Raw genomic sequence first — 20,480 nt, 5'->3', positions numbered from 1 at the left:
TCGGCCCCTCCTGGCCCGACACGGCATTTGACTGCCTCCGTTCACACCAAGGGCTGGTCATAATAGGTTTTTTTTGGGTTAGATCGGGTAAATATGAATGTGTCGTTAAACCCGCCACCACCCGACACAGACAATTAAGTAAGGTTCGTCACGTAAACAAAACATGGACAATTCGTTACTAGTTCGGCACTAACCGGTGTTTTGGCGAGTAAACCCACAACATTTACAAAAACACACTATTATCTCTAGTATGGATGTTGGTCACCGTCTAAAACAGGCTGCACGATTGAAACATGTGAACCCTGCAGCCACTCGGAGGGCTTGTGTATACACACACACACGCACAATGACAATAAGAATCGATTCTTTAATCCAATTGTGACGACGACGATACCTTGACAAATCATCGAGTCGCTGAAGTGGTGGTGGAGGAGGGGGTAAAGGAAGGGGAGGGGGGCGCTGCAACCAATGCACACCTGTGACACAGCTCGCCGCGCGAGAAAAACTTGGGCGCGTGCGACATTCACTGCGAAGACCGGAACACCGTGCGCGCCGCCGCTGGTTAACGAGATGAAAACGAGTCTCGGCGCAAGTGAAAAGTGCGGCTTTACGAGACGCCGTCGCTCGTGCGGCAGCGCCGAACGACGGCGTTGTTTCCGCCGGCGTCAACGTCAAACGAAAGGGCGATGATTTTTTTTGTTTCTTTTTCAAACGGTACTTTTTTGCGTGTCGCGGTTCGAGAAAGCGAGGAGGGAACGCGTCGACGGCGGTGGGCCGTCGGCCGCACAGCGCGAGTGGGCGGGCGGGCGGGCCAACGGCGGTTCGGTCAACAGGGCGTGTTGAGCTGGAGCACTGAGGCACAACTGCCGGCACCACGTGTCTGAGTTTGGGGCTTGGGGAGAGGGCGAAGGGTGAGTTGTGGAAAGATACAGTGAGAAACGTCACGCGTGAGCGATATAGAACAAGCACGCACACCTCTGTTGCAGGAGTCCGGAAAAAAGAAATCTTTCGCCGTGACACTCGTTCACTCTCGCAAACGAGACGCATCCTGGTCTCGAGTTCTCACTAAATTCAGCAAGACTAAACCGTGAGCGAACGTGGATAAAAAAAGAGCTTAATAAACAGAAGTTCTCCGAAGTCATCTTGCAGGGCGGGGTGGGGTGGGGGGGGTCATTCTCTGACACAGGGTGATGCACTGCTCGCTGCAAGAGATCGGAACGGATATTTCTTGGTATCGTGACAAGGTTTATTCGTCTTGTGGTTACGATGCCAACGGCACAATCGTAACAAAATTGTGGGAAAGGATACAAAAAAAATATTTTCAAGAAAACTAAAATAAAAAAAACAAATCCAGGATCACGCCCCCGCACTCCGCACGCTCACTCACCATCTCGTCACTGCACCTCGCGACGACTTAACCGGCCTTCGACGCAGAGAGGGGCAACGCACATTCAAACCGCAAATGACCGAAGTACCTCATCGTGGACTCAAACGACCGATTCAACTGCGTCTCGTGCAATTTGGATACGAATTTCACCACGTTAAAATAATCGATCGCAAACGAAAGAACGTACATCGCAAATTTTAAGCGCTCGCAATTCAGACGCCTGGCCCCCATTCCCCCCCCACACGCGCCCGCGTAAAGAAAGGTTCCCCTTGCAGACGCCGCAGTTTCAGAGAAAGCCGGCGGGCAAGCGGCGCGACGCTCAACCCAAACGAGGGGCCTCTGAACAAAACACGCCGCCCCCCCCCCCCCCCCATTAACCATGAGCGCCGCGTCGACCGGCAAGCGGGTGAGCGGGCGAGTAAAGAAACGCGAGGATTTTAGGGCCGGACCGGCTCCCGCGAGTCAAGCGAGAGGTGGTGGGGGGGGGGGGAAAGCGGAGTGACATCATCACAGCGCGTCCAGGATTCCGTCGATTTTGAGCACCACCTCCTGGCGCTTGGCCGTGTTCAGCTTCTCGGCCTCCAGGTACGGCTGCTTGGCGAGCTTGGACTGCACGAGGCGTTCCGCGTCTTGGCCCGCTTTGTTGACGAGCTCGCGCAGGCCCGAGTCCAAGCGCTGCAGCTCCGCCACCTGGGGGGGTGGGCGGGGAGGTGACGCACCGCCGGGCAAATGTTACGTTTCGATGTCCCTCTCTCCCACCCTCGCTCGCGCGATCTCGCTTACCATACGGGGCAAGACCTCTCACTCTACATGCGGTTATGAGGTAGAGACGTGGAACAACGTTGTGCGTGTACCGTGTGTGCGTGTACCGTGTGCGCGTGTACAGTGTGTGCGTGTACCGTGTGTGCGTGTACCGTGTGCGCGTGTACCGTGTGCTTGTACCGTGTTGTGCGTTGACCGTGTGTGCCTTGTACCCTGCGTGTTCATGTACCGCGCGTGTACCGTGCGTGTTCGTGTACCGTGCGTGTACCGTGTGCGCGTGTACCGTGTGTGCGTGTACCGTGTGTGCGTGTGTACTGTGCGCGCTACTCGGCAGGCAGCCGTCTCCTCGTGCGGTTTTGCTTTGTGCGTCCGTTTTTTTGGAACTCATCTACGACCACTACCACCACCACCACCACCACCGCCGCCACACAGAGCGGTGCTATGAAGAAGCTCCATCGCCCAAAACCGTCACCGACTTCCACACGGTTTCTTTGAAAGCCACGTTCCCGCCGAATGCGTCGCGTTTTGTTGTCGCCGTTGTGAACCGCACGCAAAGCCGGGATAAAATCGAATTCCTACGACATCGCCAACTCTAAAATCTCTCAAAGCGCGAAACAACCCGAATTAACAACAACGCCGCGCTATCAAACACAGCCGGGCGGGCGCTTGATCACCGCTCTGGATTCTGTTCCCTTGAAAACAAAAAAAATCACCGGACTGTTACGAGCAATTACTCACTCAAAAGGTCCTTGTCTAATTAAAGCACCAAACCTGGACACTCTCTTCATTCGCACACACGCAAGGGGTAGAGTCCCCTAGTGTCGAGGCACAGAGGGCCCATCTCCGTGGTCTAATTACGCGAAGACCTTTTCAACGCTCCGCACGATTACCCATCACACATCGGCCGGGTGGCTCTCCGAAAGCGGCGGGGGGTGGTGGTGGGTGGGGCTGGGAAGAATCTCAGCACGATTCACGTAAAGAGAGAGCAACGCGGCTGCCCAGGAAACACTCCAGAGAGGTTTCCTCTCCATCTCTATCTCCGTATGCCAGTCGAACCGCATGCACGCGCGCAGATGTGGAGCGCCTTCACGTACGAATCGAAAAAACTTCCAACTGAAACCAGGCAAGAGCCCCCATTTTAACCCACTCCTTTTTTGCGAAGGGAGACCCTGGGGAGAATAAAGGATTAAGATACGAATAACAATGATTTGTCGTCCTTTGTAAAGGTGCTTAGTTTCTTTTTGTGCTGCCAAATTTAATGGTATTGGGGTAAACAAAGTCCGAATTCGTGCAATGCGAATGTTGTCATTCTCTAGGATAACTTTGCATAGATTTGACATTTATCCTCGCTTGTGTACACACATCAGCAACATGGTGCGTGGGGGATGGCCCCCATCTAGCAGCGGATTGACTCCAAGGGCTGTCCATGAACAACACCAACTACCGACCAACCTAACCCACACCAAGGTGATGAAGAGCCACTCACGCGTTGCGCTTCTTACAGGAAGACTAATCGCATCGCTGCCGACGCAGTGCTGTGACCCAGAGTCTGTTGTAGGGGGCACTTGGGTCATCCCGGTGGTCGGGCGGAAAAAAAAAACCATCGATGCTCGTACCACTTTACACAGGTCCCCGTAGTCCGTCGGCATAACGACGTTCAACTCGGCGCGCTCACTCAGCGAAGCTTTCGGTCACGTGGGACTGCGGGGACATCGTCACCACACGCCCGCAACGCGTCGCTCGTGGCGGGGAGGCGGGGGGGGGCGGTGGGGGTGGAAGTCGCTCGTCCGTACTTCGCCGCGCGGGCCTACGCACCTTTTCGGCGGCGTCGGAGCCCTCGGTCTTGAGGCGGGACTGCAGGCCGGCGATCTCGTTGGTGAGCGAGCGGTGCTCGGCGTCCAGCTGCTTGCGCGCGGCCGCCAGCACGGCCGTCTCCTTGGCCGACTTGTAGCGGCTCACGGCCTCGTCGAAGGTGCGGTAGGCGGCGAGGCGGCGCGACACCAGCCCCACCGTCTGCTCCACGATCGACGCCACCTTCATGCGCGTCTCCACTGCCGGGTCCTGCGCGGCAGGGTCGTGGGGGGGGTGGGGGGTGGTGGGTGGTGGAGAGGGGGAGCGGGAAGGCCGGAAATAAACAAGAAAAAAAACATTTACGGACGACGAAGCAGGAGCCAGGGCCAGCCCCCTATACGTTTAAAAAGGTAAAGGTGCAGCCCTGCAAGTGCTTTGCTGGCTCCACTCCTGGAGCGAGGGCCTCCACTGTTGAGCGCTCGAGAGCCTCTCTAAGAGAGGGCGGGTGGGGTAGGCGGGGCAGGGGGGGGGCAGGAGGGGCAAGGGGGGGCAGGAGGGGCAGCCCCCCCTCCTCCCGTGGCACTGGGGCATTTGGAGCGAGGCGGGGGCCGTCACCTTGGTGATGGAGAAGTCGAGACGCACGTAGACGATGACAGTGAAGAAGAGGATGTAGAAAGCGGCGACGACGAGCAGTGGCTCCTGCAGCATGAGCACCTTGTTGAAGGTGTAGTAGAGCTGTGGGCACGCAGGGAGGGGACATGCACACGCCAGCATCACCGCCGTGTTGGTTCGATCGGCGGTATAGACGACTGGACAAAATTAAAACTATTTTCAGAACCAGAATCTCTCGGCCTCCACCACTCCGAAACACTGAAAAGTGTGCGACGTTGTCATTTGACTTGACCGACATTAAGTGTTTGACCTCCGGTGTGGTCAGTGGGTGGGCGAGTAGGCGGGTGATCGAGTGAGTGAAGGGGTGGGTGAGTGGGTGGGTCAGTGTGTGAGCGAGCTGTTGTGGCGTGCAGTGTGGTGGTGGTTGAACGCAGCGTGTACGTACGTTGAACCTTTTTCGTACCGTACGTAGTCAACCGCATGCGAAGTTCACGGTAACGGTAACCACGGCCACAAATCCGGATAAAATTCGCAGACTGCTGATTTTTTCTTTTTACAAAAAAAAACAAGGGGGACCGGGCAGGCGTAACGCACCACAAAGTCCTGGATGTGGTTCTCCACGAGGTTGCTCTTGTGGGCCACGATGACGGGCCGCCCGAACGTGTCCAGGTAGGTGAAGTGCTGCTCGTCGGGCGAGCGCGACACGGAGTACGGCGGCTGCACCTCGATGTTCCTGCGCGCCAACGGTGCGGACGTTACGCGCGCACGTTACGCGCGCACGTTACGCGCGCACGTTACGCGCGCACGTTACGCGCGCACGTTACGCGCGCACGTTACGCGCGTTGCGCCCTCCTCTCCCTCGGCGAGGCATCGATCCCCTCAACCATCATTCGCCCCCCTCCCTGAGACTCGTAATACAATGAAGCGATGCTTTCATGACACCGGTCAAAGCAAATGTACTGCAGAAGCGTCATCGGCAGATGCTTAATATTCGAACGGCGACGTGGCCGGTAAACGTTTTTAACGGCGTCGCCCTGAAATTTCTTGCCGACTCCACTCCTGGCAGAAGGGCGTCCACCTGCGGGAGCTCTAGAAAGAGCTGTTAAAGAGGGTATTTTTGGCCTACTCTTCCACGCCCGCCAGACTTCTTGTACGAGGCGTTAATACCCGCGCGCTTTATCCCATCACCATCACACGAGACCTACCAATCGAGTAACTTGCAGTGTACCCATTTATATCTGCTGGGTGGACAGAGGCGGTGTGCATCGCAACTATTTTTTTCCCAGGTAAGGCCCACTGAGCTACGTAGGTCTCTTTCAGAAGCGACCTGGCCACAAATGATAGCTCAACGAAGTGACTTATCGTGTGGAAATTGATAGCAGTAACCAAATACTGTAAAAGGATGTTGTTTATAAATGTTGCGGGGAAAAACTGGAGGCGCCGGAGAAAAATTAACGTGACCCACGGGGAGAAACACGCAGACTTCACATATACAACAGGCGTCAGGGTCGGGATCGAACACACGACCTTCTCTATACCAGGCGAGGTAGTTAACATCTCCCAGCCGCCGTGATGATGAGAGATAGACACGCAAACTCCAAATATACAGCAGCAGGCGTCAGGGTCGGGATCGAACCCACGACCTCCTGTAATACCAGGCGAGGTAGTTAACATCTCCCAGCCGCCGGCAGCACCCAGACGGAAGGACTGTCGAAGCCCCCGCGGAGTTTGAACCGAAGCGGCGACCTCGGGATTCGCGAGTCGAGCGTGCCGTCCGTTAACACCCCACGGGGCAGCGGCAGCAACCCTACACGTCCTGGAGGGAGCCCGAGCTAACTGCTGACCGCATGCGTGACGGGGGAGGGGGTCTCGTAGCAGCTGTGCTCGCAGAGAAAAACGACGGGCGCATGCGACTTTGACAGACAGAGAGTGAGAAATAAGTATTAAATATCAAACGCAACGTACTTGGCCCCCTCGGGCAGGATGATCTTGACCGTCAGATCATCGATCACTTGGTCGTCGAAGACGTGGTCGACAAAGCGCATCTTGAGCGCGTACTGCTCGCCTGGGCGACGAGCAGAGGGGGGGGGGGGTGGTGGTGGGGGGTGTGTGGGCGGTAAGTGGGGCGGGGGGGAGAAGACGATGAGCGGTCGTTACAGACGGGGGGAGGGGGGGGGCAGTGGAGGGGGGGGTGGGAATACCCGCCGGTATTTTACCGATCCCGTGACGTTGCTCGAAAAGTGTGGCGAACCCCATTTTCGTGCTTGGGAGGGGGGGTAGCCGGGGGGTTGCAGGCCCCATCGTACCGTGGTGGAAGAGGTACTCGTAGCTGGGCAGGTTGTAGCCGATGTAGTAGTGAGTCTTCCAGCCGCCAAACAGCGGGAAGCGAGGCCGCACCTCCATCTCCACCGAGTCGTCAAGCACCAGCAGGTTGCTCGTCGAGATGTTTCCGATCTCGTCGCGGTAGTAGACGTCTTGGGCAGCCGCGGGGAGGATCGTCTGCCAAGGAAACGGCGGTCGTCGTCATCGTCGTCGTCATCGTCGTCGCAGTCTTCAAATCCAGAAGCCCGATTGTCACATGCTCATATTCTCTCTCTCCATGTGCGTCTATATTCCACGCCACTCGCCTAGTCACATCCACTGCCTTCGCACAGAAAATCCACAGGCCAACGTAGAGACCCACAGACTCGCGTTCGCTTACGTGATTTATGGACAAAATGTTTCTTACTAATAGGGTTTTGCCCCTTTTTTCTGGCAACAAAACTGACACCTTTTGCAAGGAATCATGCTTCCATTAACCACAATACTTGCAGTGAAATGCAAACAAAAAACAATACTCTGATAATTTATGCGTTGTCTTTGAAACTAAATTTGTCCACATCAGAGACAGCTTTCTTTAGAGCCTAGTCTCATATGGTGTTCGACCAGATGACGCCAAAAGGCGCACAGTTCAAAGACAACGCACCCCTTTTTTCTGGCAACAAAGCTCACCCCGAGCTCTCATTACTCTGCTACATGCTCATATTCTCTCTCTCCATGTGCTTCTATATTCCACGCCACTTGCCTAGTCACATCCACTGTCTTCGCACAGAAAATCCACAGGCCAACGTAGAGACCCACAGACTCGCGTTCGCTTACGTTATTTATGGACAAAATGTTTCTGCTGAACGCGCCGTTCGCCCAGCGCGGCGTCTCTACTACCAACGCGATTTAAAGCTTTCGTGACTGCAGGAATTCATCTTCTTGGTTCTTTCGGTAAAGTCACGTAGAAGGGAAATAATAAAAATAAAACATAATAAAATAATTCTCACGACGTTTCGGCCACAACGCAAGCAGCTGTCGTCCTCAGGTGAAGAATGAAACACCACCAAGCTTGGAGCGTATATTTAAGCTGGGTTGGAGGGGGAAGAAGAGCGCCTTGACAAAATAATTTGCATATCAAGATATGCAAATTATTATAGACCCACAGACTCGCGTTCGCTTACGTGATTTATGGACAAAACGTTTCTGCTGAACGCGCCGTTCGCCCAGCGCGGCGTCTCTACTACCAACGCGTCAAAACACGGGATCCTTCTTGTAATCGGGAAGGCCCAACTCTACTCCGTCCCAGGCGTCGTAACTTGAATGGGTGGTGGTGGTGGGGGGGGTGGGGGGGGGGCGGCACCTTGAAGGACTTGATGGAGGAGACGCCGCTGTCGGGCTGCCGCTGGTAGTCGTAGCGCGAGAAGGGCCCCTGCAGGACGGCTCCCGAGTGGCGCAGGTCGAGCGTCTCCTCCACGGCGATGTTGCCCCAGTGCGACACCTCGATGACGCGCGTCAGCCGCGTCACCGTCAGGAAGGGAGAGTTGTTCTCGTAGTGCACGCGCAGCGGGTCCTGTCGCGATCGCGCGGCGAGACAACCGGGGTCGGGGCGGTGACCGTGAACGATTAGAGCGGTGGTTCTTAACCTGGGGTGCACGCACTCCCTGGGGGTGCGAGATGCCCTTTCTGGGGGTGACGAGACATGGTCAGATTTTTTTTAGGAGGTAAATCATCGAAACACAAATTAAGCACGGGCACGTAACTAACAACTTACTTTGTTTCATTAAACCTATGTATTTATTGACACTGTAATTTTTTTTGTTACGATTGATAACCAAAGGGGTGCAGCAAGGCTGCAGAAAATGTTAAAAACCACTGATTAGAGCAAAACGTTGATTTGGCGGCGGCGGCGCATTTGCTGCTACTACCGCTGGGTAGGCAGTGGCGCACAAGGACAAGTGACATCGCACAAAGCGTTCGTCATTGACACTGTGGCCTTGACGGGTGACGTATCTAGCAGAGGCCGTTCTTCACGGCAAACAAGATTCCGGATGGAGGGGATAATGAGATGCTGTTTTATTTAAGACCGGAAGCAATATGAGAGCTTCACCATTCTGGCCCGATGAAGCTGATTGTAACTACCAGCGAAACGTCGCACGCAAATTTTAAAATGCTGTTGAATCTCTCTTCAGCACAACGGTGGGCTAAAGAAGTGAATTATTTTGTCCTTTGAAAAAGTGACACATTTTTTACTGGTAGGCCGTGTCGAGTGGTGGAGGGTTACAACACATTCATAAATAACGCGATCTGACCCAAAAACCTTTATTATGGGGATAATGAGAGTTGGGAGACTGCACATCGTACCATGGGGCCCGAGGAGAATTACATTTCTAAAAATGCTGCAGAGCAGAGAAAGAATGACGGCAGGCGTGTAACAATTGGGCTACTTACAAATAACAACAATCCTACGTTCACTATAAAAACGTTGGATTTTTGCACACAGCGTTGGTGTACGGTGCTTTTTCTGCAATATTTTGCTGTCTTTTCTTGGATTTTCTGTTTGCACATAGTCACTTTAAGATGTTTTCTTGTTCATGTTTTTTTGTTTGTTGCGGTTGCACCCTAAATGGCTCACAGGGCTATACCTAATAAATGAAACTTGAGATACATATAGCTTCAAATCGTGCAAGCGTTGTCTTCAGTTTAGTAACGCTGCAACCAAGAATCTATCTCCGGGGAAGTTAAAACACTCATAACGCAAAACCTTCCCCCCCACCCCCCGTGGCGCTACCCAACCCCGACACACACGTCCACCAAAAAGTGGGGGGGGGAGCGGGGGCAGTTGGTGAGGTCAAGGGAAGTGCGACTCACGTAGCTGAAGGGTGCCACGTCGGTGTAGGGGCCGTACTCGATGCTGTCGTCCGTCTTGGTGGTGGTCTGCAGCTTGGAGTAGGACTCCACGGTCTTGGAGGCGAGGCGCACGCGCGTGTTCTGCGTGAGCGTCGTGTAGGGCGAGTAGAAGTAGTGGTTGCCCTCGAAGACGACCAGCTGCCGTTCGGTCTGCGCGATCTTCGACGGGAACGGGGAGAGCGAGTGCGAGAACACGGTCTCCGTCGCCACCGTCACGCGCTCGCCGGGGCCAAGCGGAGACGCCAGGTGAACCTTGTACGCCGGGCCACTGTGGGCGAGACAAAGACAAAGATCCCCCTTGGTACAGCTTTAACAGACTTTTGGGGCAAGTGCTGTTAAGCGGGCACCTACGAAGGGACGGTACACGGCATACGAGGGGGTGGGTGGATAGCACCACGCGACGGAGAGAGACGCACACGCAATAATAATTCCATTTATATATCGCTTTTCATCAAGGATCTCAAAGCGCTGGGCATAAATTGTTGTATGAATATATTTGAAGAATCCATTTACTAAATGAACATGCGCATGTCGTTTCATTCCCTCTTTGATGCATTCGGTAAAAGGAGGAGCAAGCATGTAACGAGTTGGCTTGCCGCGATATTGCTTGTCATAATGATTCCATTTCAAATTTCACGACATGACAATTATTGCGACATCAATTTTCCACAACTTAACGATTGCATTTCGCATTACCGTTGTATTGTTTTTCCACCTTGCTGCACTCTAAGAGCCCCTTGCAGTGACAGAAGTAATGGGTGGCCCCACGATGGTACCTGAAGGTCCCCGTTTTGCCCAAGGAAATGAACGGTCTCCCACCTCTGGCAAATTCACAGGGACAGAAACCCGTGATAGTAGTAGCAGCGATAGAAGAGTGATGAGGAGGCGACTGACCACCAGTGTGCAAGTGACGGAAGTGAATATGAAATATTCAAAGGGAAGTACCGATATTTGTTTAATCCGGTGAGAACTCAAAGAGAGACCAGGATATAGACGCAATTTGCAATCGTGCCCTGGGCCACCAAAAATTACGAAGGCAACACAAACAAAATTACGTAAATCAATGAAGCAAATAGAAATAAGAACAAAGGCCACCGTAACATAAAAGTGTTAATTATTTCACAAACTTAAATATATGTTAAATAATAAATCCTTTGCCGCAAAGTGAGTTGCAGAACACATTGAACAGATACAGGGGGTGTGCCGTTGTACTCGTGAAAAACATACGGGGGGATATAGGTGGTGACCTGCACGGGTTACCTGTGTCCCTTGATGGTCGTTTCCGAGATAAGGAGAGAGGGGTCATCATCGTCACTGGATTTTAACTGTAAAAGACAAGCGTGTCAAGAAAGAATTAACAAGCGCGTCAACGAATTAAACGTGCACAACCTTTCATTATTGCAGCTTTGTAACAGTATGTCAAGACATTTTTTTTTTTTACACAAAGCATTTTCAGATAAACCAGTCTTTGGACGTGGCTATCCATCCGTTTTCTTGTCCCAGCCAGCAAAACTTTTAGTTATTATTTAGCACGGTTGTATGCCTTTATGCAGCGAAGTGCTTTGTGAAAAAAAAAGTACACGTTGATGGGGCGACGCGACAGTAAACGCTTCTCCAAATGACTCCGATTTCCAATGCACGTGTCACACTTTGTGGAAACCGAGAAGAGTGTGCTGGATTCATTTTTTTGCCAATGAAAAAAAAAGCTGTCGAGTTCCCGACTGAGGGTCTGCCATGGAAAACAAAACCTTGATAACCCACGGAAGGTCCTTGTTGAGAAGCAAGCGGTTGCAGCGAGTGATTTTTATCGTTATCAAATTCGTTGCATGTGCAGCAAAATCGATCTAAAGGGGACTACCACCAAGTGTTTAAACGAGGGCAGCACGTGTTATCATTTCAGTGAAATGGCAAAATAAATCCGCTGCTTGCTCGAATTTGCATTAAGCCAATGCTCATCCACCGTTAATAGGCCCTGAACCGGTCTCATAAATTCTACATTCTTAAGGCCATCCATACAAAGTGGTACTGGTACCTACTTTATCGAGCCTGGAGAGATGATGTGCTGAGTCAACTCCACCGCCCCTCCCAGCCCTCACCGAGATTTAAACCCGCTTCGCTCTACCACCGAGTAAAATGTGAATCGTCAAGTGTTTTTTTTTTACAGGATATCGCCACAAATTATGCAATTCATATTCTTGGTGTCTCTCCATGCAGTGCACATCGTTTGACCATGCTTCACCACGCTGGTCCGTACGGGTTTGTGAAGGCGGGGGGGAGGGGAGCACATGCAGGAACACACAAGTTACCTGAATTCTGACTCTGAATTCTGAATATAACAGGCCAAGAGAGAGGTTTTTTGGGTTAGATGGTATAAATATAAATCTGCCGCTGTGGTTCTATCAGGTGCAAAGACAAGAGGAGGGGTTATAACAGGCCAAGTTGTGGGTAGCTAATGTAGCAATTGATGAGGTTAATAAAGGAGGGGAGTGGGCAGAGCGGTGGCAGAATGGTTAGCACACCAGTGCTACCAAACCCAGATATCCACGCTCGATTCCACGGCACTACATCAGTGGCGAGCGATTATAAAAATAAATCTGCCACCCGCGATCACCGTTCAGTAAAATCACCGCACTCTTCCGCTTTCGTGCGGATTAATAGCGGCAGATTAAAGATGTAATTGTATATGCTGTTATCCACGCAATTGTCTGTTCAGAAGCAAAAGAGTGGATTTCGTCCGTTCCCTCCTTTGCAGGAGTGAAGGGACAGGAGCAGCATCAGCGGCGGAGTGTTTACGATGCGGGTCGATGGTTTGGGATTCATGGCCGCACTTTTGATGCCCTATTTGTGGCATCGCCCGGCCGCATCAGCCGCATCGGCCGCATGGCCCGGTCCCGATTCTGGTGATGGTCTACCACCGCACCGGCCGGAGCGGTGAAAATATGGGGCCCGACCACAAGCAACATTTGACGCGTGCGAATTATTATTGTAAGTTTTTTTTGTTTTGCCCACGTCAATTATGACTCGGGCGTGCGATTACAGCTGGCCTCTGTAGCTGGCCTCTTTCGTGTGGATTAATAGTGCCACAAATGGGGCATCAAAAGTGTGGCCACGAATACCAAACCATCGACCTCTAAAGAGGCCAGCTAGAACTTTCAGGCCTTCATCGAGCGGTGGATCGAGCGTGACTGCCAGCGTGCGCTTAAGGCCTTCGCAAACCTGTCAACCCCTTAGCGGTGTTGCTTGCCCTATTACAAACCAACTCGGAGCTTATTGGTCACCCAGTGCCCCTTAAAAAATCTCAACGTTCATCCGACAAAATCCCATCACAAGGAAGAAACTCAAACAAATAGACAATAACCACTACGACACTCACCACGAATACACTTACCACTACACCCACTACTACAAACCTGTCAACCCCTTAGCAGTGTTGCCTATCTTATCACAGACCAACTCAGAGCTTAGTGGTCACACCGTGCCCTTGTAAATCTCAGCGTTCATCCTACAAAATCCCATCACAAGGGAGAGGACACCAACAGACAAGACACTTTCTGCCCGTATTGAAACGGCTGTTAACGCCGTATGGACGTGCAAACTCTAATTTCCCTGTACAGGGACACGGGGTGAAGACGCGAATGGGTCCCACAGAGAAGTCATCCATCGAGCAGTGGATCGAGCGTGACCGCTGCCTACGTGTCAATCGGCCTGCGGCGCAATTCCCTACAGCGCATAGGCACCCGCGTGGGGGGGAGGTTAAGGCGGCCATCCCATTGGCCGAGACCGCGACGACTGCGCGGCTTTCCCATTGGTGGAGACGCATCCGGGGGGCGGGGGGATGAGAGGAGGGAGAAAGGAGGAGCGGAGGGAGAAGAGCGGGAGGGAGAGGAGGGAGGGGGGAACGGAGGGGGCGGGAGGGGGGGCAGGGGTGGAGGGTGGGGAGGGGGGGCAGGGGTGGGGGGTCAGGGGTGGGGAGGGGGGCAGGGGTGGGGAGGGGGGCAGGGAGGGGAGGGTGGGGAGGGAGGGTGGGGAGGGAGGGGAGGGAGGGTGGGGAGGGAGGGGAGGGAGGGTGGGGAGGGAGGGGAGGGAGGGGGGGCAGGGGTGGGGAGGGAGGGGGGCAGGGGTGGGGAGGGGGGGCAGGGGTGGGGAGGGAGGGGGGCAGGGGTGGGGAGGGAGGGGGGCAGGGGTGGGGAGGGAGGGGGTGGGGGGCGGGGGTGGGGAGGGGGGGTGGAGGAGGAGGGAGGGGGGGCAGGGGTGGGGAGAGGAGGGGGGGAAGAGAAGGGAGGAGCGGAACGGGGGGGGAGGTGAGGGAGGAGGGGGTCGAGGCAGCCCAGCCAATGGGAGCGCGGCACCGCGCCACCCGACTCCTATCCGCGCTACCAAATCTATACCGAGGCCGAGGACGTTCCAAAGCGAAAGCCATGGCGGGCCCAGCGGCAGCAGCAGCAGAGGCAATGAATGGGAGGGAGGGAGGGGGGCGATACGGGATTATGGGTTTTATACTATAAACTCTCGCGTTTTACAGCCTTAGTATCCACCGTTAAGACGAGGGAGAGGGCAGAGAACGGAAGGCACCCACAATATCGGGGCAGATACAAGACGCAGCAGGCTTGAGTGTGGAGGGGGGGACAAGGCAGAGAGAGATGCCGACTAAGACGTCCTCTCGAACCTGTCCGTACAATGTCCACAGAGGGTCAACGCCCAGGGTCGCTCCATGAAGACCTCACCTGCGACGCGTCTAGCGTGTCAAATTATTGGGCGATGCGCAAGGGTCATTGCCCGAAACGTCGCTTGCATTACCACCCTCCCCCCCCCCCCCCCGAAGGCAGTATTATTTATGTATTTTGCATTGTGTATCTTATGTGTTGTATTATTATACGTCGCCACGCGCCACGTTGGTCAATGCGAGCTGCAGGGGAGGCCCGGGAAAGACGAGCTTTGTGAACCACGGCATCGCAAATCAGGCGATCGCGGTCAAAGCTCATTGAGCTGTAACCCGTTCGCTATAGGACTCGGAACAAACCCACGGGTAGCAAACACAAGACATCACACAGAACGACGTGGACACACACGGAAAACGTCAAGCAGAGGGGCCCGATCACCTCCCCCCACTCTCCTCCCCCCAAAAAACTTTGCGGCCTTTTTTCGAGTTGCAAATTCATTCATGGCCGTCATCAACGACTTGAATTCTCCGACCCCGCGAGAGACACCGTGGGGGGGAGGTGTGAGCGGCAGACATGAGAGAGACACACACAGAGACACACAGCGCGCCCGTGCCTTGGCGCCCACGAAGGCGAGATGCGGAGCGATCTCGGCGTCGAAGACGAGGAAGAAGTGAGACGCCGCCTCCCCGCCTCGGTTCAGCAAAGTCACGTCCGCCGTCGACTTGGCCACGTGCGTCGACAGGTCGAGCAGCCTGCGAACCTCCTCGTTCACCAGCGTCTCCTCGGCCCGACTGACGGCGGCGGCCAGGAGGAGAGCCCAGGAGCAGAGCACGAAGCCTCGCGTCGCGAGAGTCGCCGTAGCCATTGTCGCAGCTTCACTCCGTCGCCGCTTGTTGCTCAGGAAGCTCCGTCAGCCACTCACGACCGCCCACGTGGCGACGTCGACACGTGGGCGGGGGCAAGTTCCGGGAGAGCGTGCCACGTGACGAGGCTCCCGACCAATGGGAACGCACGACTGAGGTGCGGGGTGGGTGGGAGCGGCACAGGGCGGGGCTTAAGTTTTTTTGTATCGATAACCCGGATTGATTCGAATTAATCGATTATTTAAAAAAAAGTTTCGGAAAATTATCGAAGATTCTTCTTCTTGGTAATTTCATAGTGGACGTATTAGCAAGCGACGTGAGAGTAGGTCACTGCGTGCCAGGCGTCACGGTCCAAATTTGAAATTCCAAAATGATCCCCCATAATTTTCAATCAATGCACCCCCCACTCCACTCCTGAAAGAAGTGCCGGATTAAGCTAGTGCGGGGCCTGTAGCATATGTTATAAAGGGGCCCTAAATAAGAAAAAACAAATATTAAAAGACATTTTTATTTGCATAGTAATTTTTCATTTGCTACACAGCCAGATAATACGGCAAATCGCTACCTTTAAACACCCAGTCGTTCATAAAAGTTAAAGGCGGTATAGTACTATAGTAATTGAGCAAGTGCAGAATCACTGAACCGGAATTGATAGCTTGAAAGCATTTAGCTCGGGGCCCTTGCAAGTGCAGGGCCCGTAGCATATTTAGCTACTTGTGCAACTGGCGCACAAAAGTTGATATCAGAGCTCTACCCCACGAGATCAATTCAAGTGACCTTCCGGTCCACGCAGTAGTGAGAGCAGCACCTTCCCCAACCGCTCTACTGCAGAGAGAAATGTTTGCCACGTGACAGTACCACCAATACAATATTCTATTTAGATTCTCGTAAGAGCTGGAAATTTAGCCACACCAAGTGCACAGCCAAAATTAATGTGATGGGGAGGTTTTTTTTGGCAGGCGGTCGTTTTGGGTTAGATCGCTTATATATAGATGCGTCGTTAAACACGCCACCACCCGACACGGCCAATTAGTAAGGTTTGTCACGTAAACACAACATGGCAATTCGTTACCAGTTCTACTGTTGTGTTGGAGAGTAAACCCACATCTATAATTCCAGATGTTCCGGTAAATACAACCAGCATCATCAGGCGACAGCCAGAGTTCTGGAGAAATGCTCCTCCTTGGGTCTTAACGAGAGGGGTAAATGTGACGTAGTCACTCGTGAGCCAATCAGGTGCGAAGACCAGAGGGGGTGGGGGAGGCTAATGTTTTCATATAAATTATAATGGTCACCATTACCGGTTGGGTTATTTATTGGGTGATCAACATACATAATGTGCATTCTTCTTCTTGGTTCTTTCGGTAAAGTCACGTAGAAGGGAAGTAATAAAATAATAAAAATAAAACATAATAAATTTATTTTATTATATTCTATTATTTGATTTGATGTTTTATTTTTATTATTTTATTACTTCCCTTCTACGTGACTTTACCGAAAGAACCAAGAAGATGAATCCCTGCAGTCACGAAAGCTTTAAATCGAAATGTGCATTCTGTATATTATCAACATATATAATGTGCATTACGTTATGTGAATTATGTACGCCAATTATGCGATCTAACTCAAAAAGCTATATTGTGGATAATATTGCTTCGAGAAAGCCTCCGTGTTAACCAGGCAGTCATGTATGACCGGGCTGAGACGATCGACTGACTGCACAGTTTTATCACGGGCGGTGCCTGCCACGGTTCGAACCCCTCTTGACCCCGACCCGACCTCCGCGATAAATGAAAATACTTAGATACGACTTTTGCGAATGAATTAACGCATTCAGAGAACGGCAAGGAAAGTTGTACATTCATTTAATAGAACTGTATATCTACGTTATAAAAACGGATACATTTTGACATCACCGTACCATGACAATCCCAATTACACCACCACAAACAATGTAACTTGCGTATTTACAAGGGCATGAATGCTGCGTCACCGGAAAATGCGCACGCAATCCGATTATTATTACTATTGTAGATGATAATGGAGGGCTTCAATGTCCCAACGAAGTACGCGTTAACATAAAGCACCTTGTCCCAGCCACCATATAGAAAATATAATGCCGACAACATTCACGGACACAAGCCTCGATGCAAAACCCCAAGGAGCAACATGCAATGAACAATGCCACGGCTAAACATTACAGCAGATTTAGTTCCACCCCCCCTCCCCCCAAAAAAATAATCCCCCCACATTCACCACCAAAAAAAGCCAACTACACACATTCTCGTTCCGTGGAGCTTTGCTTTTTGCCAACATCCATCTCAACGGGCGCCACCTGCTTCGTTACAATCTTCCACCACCAGGCGTCGCGATCCCGGGCTGGAGGTCGAAGGTTACTGTCACGGCCACTGCCCGCCAATGTGCTGGGGTGAGGGCTTTCCCCACTAGAGGGAGCTCTAGAGCCTTGAGCTGTCAAAGCCAGGAGGCCCATGTGCATCCAGAGACTCCTCTACTTACGAACGAGCGCGGTTCCAGAGGTCTGTCCCTAAGTCCAACTTTACTCCTGTCGATTTCAAACATTGTAGGCGGCATCTACACGAAACATGGGGAATGGTTTTAAAAATTATATATCATGGATATCTAGATGCCACCGGTTCTTGGCGTTCTGCAAATGTAGATGCCACCACAGCGGCGGTTGAACTTACGACTCTCGGTCCGAACGGGCGACTGGACATACGGACAGGTTTGTTCGTATCTCTGAAAGTTCACAAGTCGAATGTTAGTAAGTAGGGGAGTCCCTGGATACACTTTGAAAATCCGCCGCTCTCTTCGTTGTGGTGGGTTTTTTTTTGGCTGGGGAGAGAGCAGACGCCTCACAGCACAGATACACCGCACCAACAATGGGATTTGCCGCACCCGTCTCTCTGCTACCCACAGCATACCTCCCCCAGCAGTACCACGACAACATCTGTTGCGATTTTCAAGCAACCATCCAAGGCTCACGCCCTCCGAGCCTTCAGGATCTGACGAGAGATCGGGTGCGTTCTGGATGGTGACAGACACCACAGCGCCAACTCTTGAAGATAGAACCTCCCCTTTTGGTTTGTCACGTTCACGCAGTTAACAGTTCGCGACAAAGGCAACGCAAGTCGCTCGCGACATGTTGCGTGCAACCGGCGACTTGGAGTGGGGGGGGGGAGGGCTGACTCACGGAATCGGTCCGGCAGAACGGATTCATCCCGTCACAATAAGCATGTTTTTTTCTTCTTATTATTTTGCTTCTCAAGACGATACACGTGAACGTACGTTTTACGCCCAACGAAGGTCAAGTACACCAATGGCTAAAAAAGCACGAGAAATACATTCAACCCCACCACCACCACCAAACTGGCCTTAGGTAACCAACAACTGCGAAAATCAAAATGGTATAATTATAATACACGCGTGTACAGCGTAACGCAGCCGCTCAAAGCCACGGCGACACCATGAGGCAGCTCTGCTACATTTCGATTAAAAGCTTTCGTGACCGCAGGGATTCATCTTCTTGGTTCTTTCGGTAACGTCACGTAGAATGGAAATAATAAAAATAAAACGTAATAAAATAATTCTCACGACGTTTCGGCCACAACGCATGCAGCCGTCCTCAGGTGGAGAGCAGGTCTGTCGACAGACCTGCTCTCCACCTGAGGACGACAGACCTGTTCTTCACCTGAGGACGACAGACCTGCTCTCCACCTGAGGACGGCTGCTTGCGTTGTGGCCGAAACGTCGTGAGAATTATTTTATTACGTTTTATTTGTATTATTTCCATTCTACGTGACTTTACCGAAAGAACCAAGAAGAAGCTCTGCTACAATTACGTGCCCGGGTGGAGTGACATGACGCATCAGTCGTAAAAGCTTGCACACGGAACGGCACTTCACTGACAATGGACACACATCTCTTGCACGTGGTGGCAAGCGCTGGGGAGACTGCCGTATTCTCCAAACTTTACAACAAAACATTTGAAAGTACAGTGACGTTCTATTGGCGTGTCTCATCAACCGGTAGGTCTATTGGTACCACATTTTCTTCTTAGGTTTTTTCGGTAAAGTCACGTAGAAAGTAAAATAAAATAAAAACAAAAATCACGACGTTTCGGAGGCAACACAAGTCTCCGTCATCAGGTGGGACCGTCACAGCCAGATTAGATTCTTCTTGGTTCTTCTGACGGAGACTTGTGTTGCCTCCGAAACGTCGTGATTTTTGTTTTTATTTTATTTTACTTTCTACGTGACTTTACCGAAAAAACCTAAGAAGATGATTCCTTGCAGTCACGAAAGCTTCAAATCTAGAATTAATGGTCCCACATTTGTATAACTTTGTGGATTGACACACGGGCACAAGATTTGGGTGCGTTTTTCCAGCGGGTCTTATTATCCAGAGAATACGGTAATGGTTGCATAAAGGATTATGGGGAAGGGTGACGTTTCAGGCAGGAAAACACGCGAGTTTCCCGGTTTGACGTGAATAATTCGTTAAAATGCCACATTTTTGTTATTTTTAAAAGCTCAGATAAGAGTTTACACATTTTGGTATTTAGTTTTCATTTCAAAGACCCCTACGTTATATATATATGGAATTTGACAGAATATTCATCGGATTTTATTAATTTTGACAGAAATAACGTCAGAATGGTTTTGAGCGTGACCAAAAACGTGCACACTTTCATTTGATGTTGCAATAATAATTTACAGATTTGCAAAAAAAAATTTATATTCCGGCATTTCTTGGCCCTCAATGGTGAAACGGTGAAATGAGTAGCAATAAAACATTGGTAAAACACGAACCTCTGAAAATATCTCAGCTTCGTAAAACTTTTTTGGTTGAGGGGCGGGTGGTGGTGGAATATTTAACACAAGTACGATACGAGGAATCCTAAGTAAAATGTTTGTACCTGCTTTCGTCCAAGATATTCGTCTACATAACACACCGACACCAAAACATTTCCCGCCCCTTGGTTCTCTCCATCCTGAGATTTATAAATTCTCCCACCGCGAGTGGCTCCCCAACTACGAGAGGGCAACCGATAAGCTCGTCGCTTGTTTATCCAACACCGTACCGATAAACTTCAGACTTTAATGCTATAAACGTTCTAAAAAAAAAAACACACACACTTGCGTTCGGATGCAATTCACAACGGCTGCTAGACAT

At 51.8% G+C, this 20,480-nt stretch overlaps 1 protein-coding gene across 1 annotated transcript; it reads right to left on the bottom strand.

The window, feature by feature from the left end:
* Positions 1-353: 353 nt before the first annotated feature.
* Positions 354-15,364, bottom strand: RPN1 (ribophorin I). The gene is made up of 10 exons (XM_078876441.1): positions 15,038-15,364; positions 11,024-11,088; positions 9,725-10,031; positions 8,217-8,426; positions 6,859-7,051; positions 6,518-6,617; positions 5,147-5,285; positions 4,556-4,675; positions 3,965-4,210; positions 354-2,077 (listed from the first exon to the last, which is right to left on the bottom strand). The coding sequence occupies exons 1-10, from the start codon at positions 15,287-15,289 to the stop codon at positions 1,895-1,897; spliced, it is 1,815 nt and encodes a 604-aa protein (XP_078732567.1). The 5' UTR covers positions 15,290-15,364; the 3' UTR covers positions 354-1,894.
* Positions 15,365-20,480: the final 5,116 nt, after the last annotated feature.

This window comes from Lampetra fluviatilis, chromosome 44 (genome assembly GCF_964198595.1).
Source record: "Lampetra fluviatilis chromosome 44, kcLamFluv1.1, whole genome shotgun sequence".
In the NCBI taxonomy this organism is placed as follows: Eukaryota; Metazoa; Chordata; class Hyperoartia; order Petromyzontiformes; family Petromyzontidae; genus Lampetra; species Lampetra fluviatilis.
Note: the sequence above shows the minus strand (reverse complement) of the source record. Positions and strands in the feature narration are given on the sequence as shown.